Here is a 12,353-nt window from a genome sequence, read left to right as displayed (position 1 = left end):
TTACCTGTAAAGTGAGTTGTTATACAGTGTTGTTACTGTTTTCAAAAGCCTGGAGACAAAACTATTGTCATTACAATCACCATGTGTTGCAGCTAATGTGGCATGTTTTTTTTCCAACTCATTGCAATACGCTTGGAGTTTCACATATTCATCTTTCAACAATGAAAGGTGTTGTTGCTGTTTATGCTTTTCAGAGTCTCCAGACATTCCTTAATTATCAGTTACAGACAAAATATTACTATACTATGAATGAATTCTAACAGTTCAATATATTATACAATCAAAGTGGTGCCTTAAAATTAAATTATTTTATTTTACCAAAGAAGTAACTTTTTTTGTAATTAATTTTAGTGTTGAGTGAGATATGTATCCAGATAACTCACAAGAAAGCTTCAACACTTTATAAGAACCTTAATTTTAACTGATAATGTTTAAAAATGCCCCTACCAAGAAACTTTTTTTCTATTGCGTCTATTTATGTCTAAATATTACCTATAATTACTCATTACAAATGAAACCAGTATATTATTGTATCCAACTAATATGAATATTGGTATACTTGCATAGTTTAATATTTAACTTAATACAACTTTTTTATAAGTTATAACTTACATTTACGTTTAAGTACCACTTAATGAATTACTTACAATCTGTGATTCGTTGGACCACTTAACATATATAGTTGAAATGAAGGGCATTATATACATATAAGTACCCCATAAATTTTGACGTTTTAAAAATATTTTTATTTTTTTATTTAGTGACAATTTACAATCTATAAAATAAGTATATGAGTGAGAATGAATAAAAAATGAGGTGAGAAAAAAAGACAATGAATAAGAGTTTTGCATTCAAAACTCATAGACATGGCCACATAGGTGGTAAGTTTAAAAAAAAATAATAAAATTCATATTAAGTGTGATGTTACGTCTGGGTCATTTGCGTTTCAAGTGTTTCATTTTGGAGTATAGGCATAGGTATTATGTGATAGCTTTTTATCTTATGGTTGGGATTTTAAGATCATTATGTAGAGCAACATTTGTAACATATCAAGGGATTATAGTTATCATGTAGAGGCAGATGACTTGGAACACTTGTATGATTTTTGTCTTTGATGGTTTAGCAGTATCCTAGAGAGCGATTTGTAGAGCAGTTATTTAATTGATTACATTCGGTTTTGAGATGGGAACCCTGAGTGAGCCTTCTGTTAAATAATAGACTAAGATATTTGACTTTATTTGTTTGAGGAATGGTCGCATTCTCAAATTGTATGTGAAGACAGTCATTGGAGCGAAAGGAAAAAGTGACATGGTAAAATTTAGAGTAGTTGATCTTAAATTCCAAAATTTAAACTAGTGAGATAGGCTGATCAGATGGCTTTGAAGTAGGCCGCATGCTTTGAGAAAGTGAACTGAATAAAAGAATTGTGGTGTCATCAGCATAAATCCTTAACACGTTAACCGCCATATGACCACCGGCAGTCATTCAATAAGTACTTTTTATACGCTATAGGTACACTAAATATTTTAAAAAAATTGAAAAAAATAAATATATTATAGGTACCTATATCAAAAAAATTGTAATAATTCCTACTACTCCAGGCTCCTTATTTTGGTGCATTATTGTAGCACTATAGAAATGTTAATAATATAAAACTAAATTAATTTATGGTCACCGGTGGTCACAAATGAATAAAATCTGAGAATTACAAATGACCGCCAGTAGTCATATGGCAGTTAACATGATAAATATTAAATATTTAACCACCTTTTGATCATCGCTAAACTTGGTAGCACTAGGACCCATAAAAAGTAGAAGATTGAAGCCTTTTTCCTTTAAACATAGACATTAAAATACTAAAATTGATGTTAGAACTTAGAAGCTGACAATACAAAATGGCTATTATAGTAATGATATCATTGTTTTATTGCTTATAAATAATATTGTAGATCAGTTTAAAAATAAAATTTTCAAGGCTTAGTTTGATTAAAAATATATAACTTATTTTTATGTTTTTTATGCCTTAGTAAAAATACAGTGATTTCCAACATAGATGTACTTAGAGAAGAATAACCTAAACATGCAAAAATTACATTAGTGTATTTTAGTTTACAATAATGGAAAAAAATAGAAAAGTAAACCAAAGAAATTATTTTAGAAAGGAAAAAATAAAAATAAGAAATTTCAACAGGTATCTATTTGAACATTTTTTATGTATTCATATTATGATAAGTACCCAATAAAATTAAAATTACTTAGATATAAAAAAAAAATAATTTAAATTGAAAAGTAAAGACAATATAATTTAAGAAGTAAAATTCAAAACACAAATGTCAAAATATTAATGTCATACCTAACTGAGCAATAAAATTAACTGTATGAATATGTATTATATAAACAGAAACTCCCACTCATCACTATCTACGCGTGTACGTCAAACATAAAGAGTAAATAAATGAAACTCAGACACGTATTTTGATTAAATTCGATGTTCATAAGTAATGGGTTATCAAAAGAATGTAGTAAAATTTAAAAAAGAAATCTGATGGATGTCAAGTCGATTAGATATCACACATAGAACGAAATCCAAAAGTTTTAGTAACTAACCGGCGAAACGAATACCGCCGGAAACTAACCTTCTCTGTACAGTTCGGCGGCTGGCATTATCGACGATGGGACTGCGAACGATTACATCGGTTTTCTAGAAAACTTCGTTGACGCAGTGGAAAAATCCTAGGCGGACTTTCAGACCTCTATCCGATCTATCAGACGATACACTGTTAAGTGTAAACGTCAAACGGCCATCAACAGCTATTCAACATTGAGCTATTGGCTATTACGGGCTACGACTTAACAGCGAATAAACTGTAGAGAAATTATTATACAATGTTGTATCTTTTATCAATGAGCTTGCGTATAATATGTAAAAAGTCACCGATTGATAACGCAATATACCAATGGTTAGTTGAAAAGGCGTAACCACCGGTAGAGATTGATAATACGATATTCAGTGTTAGACGAGTGGTTATCACTATTTAGGATCTTCTGAGATAGTCATTTAAATCTTGGATAAAAATTAATTTTAATTATTTGTAGACACATTTTATTTATCATTTATCGAACTTGGTCGTCAACATCGAAATCCAAAACGTATCGGTGATCAATACTCACAATATGCATTGGGTGTGAAAAAACAATTGATAACACAAGTTATATAGGCGAACTACACAATTATACAATGAACATGTATCTGCGAGTGTTGACATTTTATTGATCTCATTTTCGAGATGGAACCTTTACAGCAATTGGCTATACACATTATACACCAAGCGTACCTATATATACCATATTGGCCGCAGCTTGTTTCCAATAGTGAATGTTAAATTGAATACCTTTAATGGTAACACATCTACTAGTTTGCATCAGGATAACTAGTAACCATAAACCTTACTCTTATAATCCTTATACGTATAAAGTCTATACTAGTAACCAATATATTTACTTATTTACTAATACTAGACACGAGTCTTAAAAAACATACTTCCCATAACTATTATACTTTTCCAAGTCTCAGAATTATTTTCAATTTTGTCGACATGAGATATCTTACTTAGGACTTTTAAAACATAGGATATTAATCAATTATTATACGTTGAATCAATGAATAAATAACGGTAAAAATAATAAAATTGTTAATGCCAAATACGACTTCAATGGGTACACTAATCAGCAAGTTTTAAATTACATAATTGAAATGTTAATTCTCATTTAAAATCATAAAAGTTCTGTTTTTAGGACTTTAATAGGTTAATATAAGGTATAGTCAATAGGTTTGATTTTTTTGGTATTTATTATAAATTGTCAAATAATGAAATTGTACAATTATTTAGCAGCAGCTGTGGCCTTCTCTTCTTCACGAATCCTGTCCTTCTTTAATGGACCCATGAAAGCAGCCTTATCAGCAACAGTCTGGAAACGTCCATGACCAAATTTGGATGAGGTATCGATGAATTTCAAGTTGATACTTTCCAAAGCAGCACGTTTTGTGTGTACCAACAATGACTAAAAATAAAACATTTAGTTAGGCACAAAATACAACATAAAAAATTTAAGAATCCAGTAATATTTTAATGTCAGAAATATTTTTACAAAACATGACCTCAGTCCTATCAATGCGTTAAACATAAACAATCATTAAACATATCATGAAAAATGGCTCTAAATTGTTGTGCATCATTGGTCATACTTTGAAAATTATTATCATTTAGAAATTGTAACTTAAAAAAAGACCTCGGTCCTATCATCAATGCGATAAAAAAAAAAATTCATGTGGAATTCATTGATTAATGGCTCTAGTAATAAAATCGTCATAGGTCAATAATTGTCTTATGAATTTATATGGTAACATTAAAAACAAAACATGTACCATAAACAATTAGATATTATTATAATATCTCAAAGAGTAATCTAAAGAATAACCTAGGAAAATCAATATACCAAAAGCTTGCCATCCAAATAATTTATTCATTTTCACATGAACATAAAATTAGTCATACAGATTTATTACTTCATTAGAAATACATAATTTATATAATTATGTACGATAAATATAAATGAGAAAAGGAGTAATGAAAAATAATATTAAATTTGCATGAATAACAAAGAGTTACCCATTAGCAGCACCTTAACTGTAAATTGATTTTATTTTAAATATAACAAAAAATATTACCATGAACAGGTAAGTTTCGCAGAAATAAATTAATAAGTGAAGCTATTAAAAAAAATTTCTTTCATGATAAAAGGTAAACTAACTTTCATTATTTAACATTCTAAACATACACAAATCTTAGTAAAATTTATAAATATTTTATCTTTTTAGCCTGCAGTACATAGCTGGTCATTGTTTATTACACAATAATGAAATACAAAATTGGTTAATATAAAAAAAACCTTTAAGATATTTCTAAGTTTGCTTTGAAAAAACCTCAGATAATTGGGATAAAGCATTTAGTTCACAGACATTCATAGGATTGGCTCTGGTTTTTCATCACAGGTTTTTTCAAACACAAAAATATTTAATAAATAAAAAACTTACTTTACGGAGAGTAATAACTCGTTTCTTAGGGCCAACACAACATCCCTTAATCATAAGGAAATCATTGTTGACTTCACCATAATGTGGAAAACCTCCCATGGGAGTAATAGTCTTCTCGGTCAAATCATACTCAGTTGATGCGTTATTTTTAATGACCTATAAAATGAATTAAGATATTAGATATTTTACAACATAATAGTAACAAAATAATTACAAAACCCTTATTATATAAATAATTTTGCATGTATCTAGCATGGTCTACTAGCAGGTCATAATCTGATTGACTCGTACAAGTAATGGAACACTAACCTAACCATGTTTATACCAAGACTAGAAGATTAAATTAAATTTGAGAAAATTAAAACAAAGATCCTTATTATGTGTGAATAATTACTTATAAACTATTCAATCATATCAAATGTATTAAAAATGTCTTGATAAGTCAGTAGGAAGGCAGCATGAGGGTATCTTCATAAATTTCAAGAAAGCAAACATCATGTGTTATCATCATTCAACACAAGACAATTCTAAAAAACGAAATGTGCTAGGCATGGTCTACTAGTAAGTCACCGCCCGATGGACTCTTACACGTGACGGAATAATGCCAACCATTAACACCAACTCAAACACAAGGTTTAGTGGATTAATTTCATTTTTGATGTGATAGCCTATACATCTCAATATTGTTCAAGATCCTTATACTATCAAAATAGTGAGACTATTTCATCAGTTAGATATAATTAAAAAAAACTGCAATTTTTAAGTCTTGGTTTGTCAGTAGGAAGGCAGCATGGTGATATCTTCATAAATTTCAAGAATGCAAACATCATGTGTTATCATCATTCAACCCAAGACATTATTATAATTAAAATGTACCAGGCATGGTCTACTAGCAAGTCACTGCCCGATGGGCTCTTGCACGTTACGGAATAATGCCCAATTTTAGCTTCAAATCCTAACTCGAAAGTTAGGCGAGCTAAATTACTTTATGATGTATACGGTATATACGTTGCTATTTAAACAACACTTTCACCGATTGATTATCAAAGATAATCCATCAATAAAATAGCTTATTAAACAAAAAAAAAATATGTAATTACCTTTCCATCTTTAGTATGAATTCCAAGACCAATTCGGTATATCTTCTTATTGATTTCAGTTCGATGATGGTAACCTTTTTGACCAGCACGAGCAACAGTGAACTGGACACGACTGGGATGCCATGCTCCAATACAAGCAACCTTACGAAGACCTTTATGAGTCTTACGGGGCAATTTCTTTGTATGCCAACGGGATGTAACACCTGAATGATATGGAATACATTAATTTCAATAAAAACAGAATAAAAATATAAAACTATACCTTTGTATCCACGACCCTTAGTGACACCAATACAATCAATCATCTCATCTGGAGCAAAAACATGAGAAACGGGTACTGGCTTCTCAAAATGTTCTTTGGCCCATTGCACTTTTTCAGCAACTGTACCTCCATTAACTTGGATTTCCATGATATGAGCCTTCTTTTGACGTTTCTTCAATAATTTCATCTATAAATGCAAATAATAAAACGTTGATCAAAAAAATAAAATCTAATACAATATGGAATTACACTAAAGATAAACCTCAGACCGCCCTAGGGGTTGACATCAATTAATTTCAGTGTCTAACTGTATTAATATTATTCATCATCGGTGAAACAAAATAAAAACCATATGCAACTAATATATTATTACCTGAGTATGAGCAACAACACGGATAACTTTAGAGTACTTGGCAATCTTAGCAAGGTCTTTGGCAATTTGTCTCTTGCCGTTTTCATCTTGCCACTTCCTCGAGTATTTGACAAAAGCCTTCTTCTTTGATTTGTACCTAAAGATAGGACACATAAATGAAGAGCGGTCTCATCATAGACTATGTCTAGATTGGAGACACAACTAACTTCTTGCCATCATTCAAATCATTTGAACCCACTGGCAATAGGTATAACTCTCATCCGCTAGCGGAGAGGAGAGATAAATGGTTAGTTATTTACACAGAAACAATAAATCGTTAATCTGAGTATATAAAAATTACATTAAAAATAGCCTCAGACCGCCCTAGTGAAGTAACATCACAATATTCAGTTAATCTAACTGTAAACATTTTTTAACTAAATCATCATTGGCTGAAATTAAATAAGTAGTTTATATTGAAACTTACCAGTTCTTATAGAAGCGTCTACGACAATCTTCAGACAAATGTTCAGCGAACACTGTCTTCAAAGGTTTAAGACCATATGGAGTTTCAACATAACCTACAACACCAACAATGATCATGGGTGGAGCTTCCAAAATGGTTACAGGCTCTACAATCTCCTTCTTGTTGAGTTCTTAAACAAACATTAATCTTTCAGTTAAAACATATCAGATACAAGTTATTAACCAATAAAAAACATACTTGATCCTGGACGGTCAGCTTCGCGAACAACATGGGTCATACCAGCTTTGTATGCAATGAAAGCAGTTAAATGAATAGGCTTGCTAGGATCATCTTTAGGGAAAGACTTTACTCTACCACGATGACGACGTGCGCGCTTCTTTGGGTAGAAACCCATAGAACCATGACGAGGAGCACTAAATTTACGATGCGACTGTAAAAAGCATGAATAAATATCTTATTAAAAAAAAACCACATGACAAAGTCAAGTTACATAACTGAAACTTCAATAATGGAAAAAAAAGTAACAAAGGTAGAACAAAAAACAAGCATTCGCGAATGAATTAATGAAGTATTAAGCGTATTTACCAACACGTGGAATTTAATATTCGTAAAAACTTCGATCACTTATGCTATTACCGATATAATATTTAAACTCGAAGGGTTGGCAAACATCAGTAATAAAATATGATACAAATACACTACCTACTTATAGATAATAAACAAATATTTTGAACACAAATACACAAGTATATACCATTTTTACATAAATTACAAAAATTGTAACAAGACATTTAAACAGTACAACCGCATGTCTTAACACTTAAATTAAGTAGGTGCGTCTCAGTTAAAACATTTTCATAAGGAATTCGGCCAACGTGCTCCCTAACCTTAAATTCACCAAGATGGTAATGAAATCCGAATTTAAGAGAAAGTGTAAAAATGTGTTAAAAGAATACGTCAAGAGTCAGAAAATCATTCGTGTTAAGGAACATTGGCAAAAAACGTGAAATCTATTGGATAATGTTTTGTCCGCCAAGTACGTATGGTGCAGACGTATACATAAAAACGGAAATGAAAACGCAACATTTCCGAAGAGAGTATGACAGAAAATTAAGGAAATACAGTCTCGCAAATAGAAACATCAAACAAATACTTACCATATTCGATGAAGTAGTCGATCGAAGTGGATGAAAAAAATTTAATTAAATACTTTGAAAAAGTGGATGGTGCGAAAGACGCGACAACCACCGTACTACGAACGATGATGATCCCAAAGGAAATGAACGATTACACTGAGGGCAGTAGTGCAGTACCCACTACTCTATGATTTAGTGGGACTGGAAGGGGGAAGGGTACATACAAAAGCGTTTCGTGGCGGTAGTCGCGTACAGTGCCGCCAACTGCGAAAACTGACAAATATCCAAGGAGAACGGAAAACGACGCCGAAGAAGTTTTTTAAGGTTGTGTTCGTACTTGACCACTCCCGAATATGTTGGAAAACAGTATTTTCTGATTGTGCACTTTATACCATCAGAACCGCAATAACAATAATAGACGGACGAGATAAATGATAATAATTGATAATCATCCGAATTCCGTCTGTGAGAGTGGTAAATTATAATTAGAACTTGGAAAGAATATTTTGGATTAGTTGACCGAGTTGATTCAATCACTGTGCAACTTGCAGGGTGCAGGCTACAGCTGGACTGTTTTCGGGAACTGCCGTTATCAAATTTTTAAAACTTTTAAAGGTCAACAGGTCCATTGATTATGAACGCCGAGTAACAAAAAGTCAATACCTATATTAATTTGCTGCCGCGTCTTAACACTCTTAACGTTACCTAAATCTATTTACGAATCATCTTAATTGTCTACGGCCTACGGGTTTGTCCAAACCAAAATAGAGACCGAAACCACCATTACACTCATTACAGACAATCGTGCCTTGCTATCTACTTAGTCGTAGTTCTGCCTGGTACTAATGCTTTTACACATCGTTGATTCTGCAAAAATGGATAGCTATAAGGGTTCACTATCCGTTGTCGATGTCTATGATATGGCACAGGACATCGGTCGAGAGTTTGAGTCCATCATAGATACGTATGGCACTGACTCCATAACTGGACTGATGCCCAAGGTGGTATCCGCTCTAGAGCAGATGGAAATATTGGCCATGAAGAATGAACGAGAAAACACGACTGTGGAAGACCTGCGATCAACGATACAACAATTGGAAATGGATAAGCAGGAACGAACCGAGGACAGGATGAAATATGAGAAGGTATATCTGTTTTAAATATTATATTAGATTCTGAACTACATACTTAAACATAACATATGTTTTAACTTATTGTGTTTCACCATGTTGTAGGAGATGGAACAAATCGAAGATAAGTGGCGCGAAGACTATAATGAATTATTGACTACTGTTTCTAGACTTCAAGATGATAACCGTAAATTGACAGAGTCTTTACAAGCTGCCGAAAAGGATAAGATTGTTGATTCAAAATGTATCACTTTAAAAAAAAATTTTTAATTTCATGTCATTAACTGGTTATTAACTTTTAGCACAAGTTTTGAGTCCAGATGTTGATACTGTTGCTCTTCAACGTCTACGCCATACTGTTGATCAAATGCGTGATAGCATTAGAAATTATGAACATCAATTAAATTCAAAGAGTAATGAAGTTGATTCTGTGAGTTGACATTGTGATAATTTTATATTGTACATTATTTTTAATTTAAATTTATTCATTTTGTACCAACATTATCGTTACACAGTTAACCGTTCAAATGGATAGACTGCAAACTACTTTGAAAGACTTGCGACGTAAACATCGTTTTGCACAATTACAATGTCGTAGTTTAGTTGAAGAAAGGGCAGATATTCTTTCCCAACTTCAAAAGCAACAAAAAGAATTTATATCACTTAGACAAAGATTTGGTATGGCTCAAAAAGAAAATGAAGACCTTTCAAAATATAGAGTTAGTACACTGTCTTAATATTATTATTCGTTTAATAATTTAATTATTGCTATAAATGCATGTTAATATTTGTTTCTTTGTATTTAGGATGATTTGCCTGATTTGAAAAACAAAGCCATTTATGACTTAGATGATCCGGATAGACCAAAATTTACAACCAATGAACTGAAAGATATTTTAACTGAACGTAATGAACTAAAAACTCGTGTTAATGATCTTGAAGATGAACTTTCACAATTTAAACCAGTTGAACAGTTGACTATATCGTAAGTAACAGCATTGATTATAAATACTATTATTTATTGGCTATTTATAATCAATGGTAAATTTAAATTTTTTATAAATAAACAGCTTTTACACAACATTCCGCTTAACAATCACAATTATAAATTAAATACCAAGAAAAATAACTGAAAAAAGTTTGCTGGTACCAATGTAATTCAATTTTTCCTTTGCTTATGTCTTATCTACACCTATCTATTCGTAAAAAAAAAAATTATACCTCACTAAATAAGCACGTTTTTATTTTTCCATTTGCACGCTTGGTACGCATATGCTTACTACAATTTGCTTGGTTTACTACAAATCTACCACTTTGTGCATGTAAACTTGTACATTAGCCAGGAAAGGGATGAAATCCAAGAAACGCGGGTACGAAGAATTTTGTTACGAAACTGTACCACCAGAACAGACAGTCACCGAAAAAATCCTGACACCGCTACGGTCGATAAGGAAGGCACGCAAATGTCAATCATCACCCCAGAAAGTTCACCAGATGTAACATCCCCAATCAGGTAAGTTAAAATTACTCATGTTTGACACATATATAATGACTTCTAAGTAGCAAAATGTTTACATTTTCTCATTTTATTTGCTCTTTTTACAATTATTGCTATGGTAAGGTATTTTTATTTCATAAACGTGCATGGTGGTAGAATATTGATTAATTAATTTTTCTCAGACAAAAACAACAGCTAGTATATGCGAAACTAAAATGACTACACAAGTATTGAAAAAAATGTTTCAATATGTGAAAGTATGTTAGCAATTACATGCATTATGTTATTTATTAATTTAAAATAATATATTTTCTATGCTTTTGTCCAGTAAGCGAATATGCTAATTATGCACATACATTTTTGCCGAACCGCAGTGTATTCTCTCGCTGTACAGAATAAAATTTAATTAAATCTTCATATTTTTAAACTAACATGTTGATAATTTATTTATTGTTCAATCATAAATTTTGTATTTTAATTCTTATTCAGGTCCGACGACGAACAGGAAGAAGGTCCTGTTCAAGGACCATTGCCTTTAGAACCTGATGATGCACCATGGAAACGAAATCCAGAGTCTGGCATTCGTAAACTGTAAGTGAAATATTTTTTTCAATAATTAATAAACCATATTTTTTAACTAAACTTTTTTTCTGATTACAGTTTTCGTAAAATGTTTGCTGAAACTAACAACTCTTTATTTTCTAAGACTAGTCCTAAACATCCTAAGTTATCATTATCCAAAATGGCTGTATCCATTGGTCATTCGTCTATTATGGGACCGTCTGAAGTGTCATAAATAAACATTGATCTCAAACTTAATTATTGTTTATTAAAATTTACAAGTATTATTTTAAGGCATATGCATAGCTAAATTATAAGGGATCAGTAAACATAAGAAACTTTAAATCAAATGAAATTAGTTTTAATTTTTTTTTTTCTTACATGTTTATCTTACAATATTTTTATCATGATTATTTATTATTATTACTTAAAATGGCTTAGGCATAGCTCATATAATTTGAATTAAATTTTCTTGTTATTTATTTTACATAATTAAATGCTCATATAAATACAAGCAAATATTTAATTTTACTGTATTAGAGTTTTAATCTTAGTTTTTTTATTAGCGCTAATTATTTTGAGATAAAACAATATATCAGAGTATTATAAATTAAAAGAATTAGTCCTATTTTAATTGAAAACTGATAAGACGTTTTGTATATGGTTATTGCTTTCAGATAATTTTTTTTATTATTATTCATTTATTTATTATTTACGTACAAAAAAAATATG

The 12,353-nt window shown here is 31.0% G+C and overlaps 3 protein-coding genes and 1 non-coding gene across 7 annotated transcripts in view; 1 reads left to right on the top strand and 3 right to left on the bottom strand.

The window, feature by feature from the left end:
- The window catches only part of LOC112594536 (rabankyrin-5), a 37,077-nt gene extending 34,182 nt beyond the window's left edge, over nucleotides 1-2,895 (bottom strand). The window contains exons 1-2 of one of the 2 annotated variants that reach the window (XM_025339349.1): nucleotides 2,608-2,895; nucleotides 5-209 (exon numbers count right to left, since the gene is read on the bottom strand). In XM_025339349.1, coding sequence (XP_025195134.1) covers nucleotides 5-207 — 203 coding nt within the window. In that variant the 5' untranslated portion in view covers nucleotides 208-209; nucleotides 2,608-2,895. The remainder of the gene's footprint in view (nucleotides 1-4; nucleotides 210-2,607) is intronic. The other variant, XM_025339348.1, reaches the window with a different exon arrangement.
- Nucleotides 2,896-3,829: 934 nt separating this feature from the next.
- On the bottom strand, nucleotides 3,830-8,584 carry LOC112594800 (60S ribosomal protein L3). Its single transcript, XM_025339801.1, has 8 exons — nucleotides 8,454-8,584; nucleotides 7,534-7,726; nucleotides 7,297-7,465; nucleotides 6,831-6,966; nucleotides 6,458-6,644; nucleotides 6,196-6,398; nucleotides 5,096-5,251; nucleotides 3,830-4,062 (listed from the first exon to the last, which is right to left on the bottom strand). The coding sequence occupies exons 1-8, from the start codon at nucleotides 8,454-8,456 to the stop codon at nucleotides 3,883-3,885; spliced, it is 1,227 nt and encodes a 408-aa protein (XP_025195586.1). The 5' UTR covers nucleotides 8,457-8,584; the 3' UTR covers nucleotides 3,830-3,882.
- Nucleotides 7,180-7,258, bottom strand: LOC112594829. Its single transcript, XR_003114672.1, has one exon. It is a non-coding gene; the product is annotated as a small nucleolar RNA U43 (small nucleolar RNA).
- A 294-nt stretch (nucleotides 8,585-8,878) lies between the features above and the next one.
- On the top strand, nucleotides 8,879-12,041 carry LOC112594798 (RILP-like protein homolog). Of its 3 annotated transcripts, XM_025339798.1 has the most exons (8): nucleotides 8,879-9,577; nucleotides 9,668-9,806; nucleotides 9,865-9,992; nucleotides 10,078-10,281; nucleotides 10,369-10,547; nucleotides 10,902-11,075; nucleotides 11,550-11,651; nucleotides 11,721-12,041. In XM_025339798.1, exons 1-8 carry the CDS (start codon nucleotides 9,278-9,280, stop codon nucleotides 11,854-11,856), a joined length of 1,362 nt encoding a protein of 453 aa, XP_025195583.1. In that variant the 5' UTR covers nucleotides 8,879-9,277; the 3' UTR covers nucleotides 11,857-12,041. The 3 variants fall into 3 exon arrangements, with proteins under 3 accessions (XP_025195583.1, XP_025195585.1, XP_025195584.1); XM_025339800.1 differs by lacking the exon at nucleotides 11,721-12,041 and having other exon boundaries at nucleotides 10,906-11,075; nucleotides 11,550-11,638; XM_025339799.1 differs by lacking the exon at nucleotides 10,902-11,075 and having other exon boundaries at nucleotides 8,880-9,577.
- The last annotated feature ends 312 nt before the right edge of the window (nucleotides 12,042-12,353 follow it).

The sequence above is a fragment of the Melanaphis sacchari genome, unplaced genomic scaffold (genome assembly GCF_002803265.2).
Source record: "Melanaphis sacchari strain LSU unplaced genomic scaffold, SCAv2.0 Contig23_pilon_pilon, whole genome shotgun sequence".
Lineage (NCBI taxonomy): Eukaryota > Metazoa > Arthropoda > Insecta > Hemiptera > Aphididae > Melanaphis > Melanaphis sacchari.
Note: the sequence above shows the minus strand (reverse complement) of the source record. Positions and strands in the feature narration are given on the sequence as shown.

What these genes read in the sequence shown, in the direction of transcription:
- LOC112594798 (XM_025339798.1), top strand. Translation starts at nt 9,278, where the DNA reads ATGCTTTTACACATCGTTGATTCTGCAAAAATGGATAGCTATAAGGGT. An exon ending in ACAGGATGAAATATGAGAAG is followed by an intron (nt 9,578 to 9,667) that starts GTATATCTGTTT and finishes ACCATGTTGTAG; the next exon opens with GAGATGGAACAAATCGAAGA. An exon ending in AAGACCTTTCAAAATATAGA is followed by an intron (nt 10,282 to 10,368) that starts GTTAGTACACTG and finishes CTTTGTATTTAG; the next exon opens with GATGATTTGCCTGATTTGAA.
- LOC112594800 (XM_025339801.1), bottom strand. An exon ending in AGCTGACCGTCCAGGATCAA is followed by an intron (nt 7,466 to 7,533) that starts GTATGTTTTTTA and finishes TGTTTGTTTAAG; the next exon opens with AACTCAACAAGAAGGAGATT. An exon ending in GTGTTGTTGCTCATACTCAG is followed by an intron (nt 6,645 to 6,830) that starts GTAATAATATAT and finishes TTGCATTTATAG; the next exon opens with ATGAAATTATTGAAGAAACG.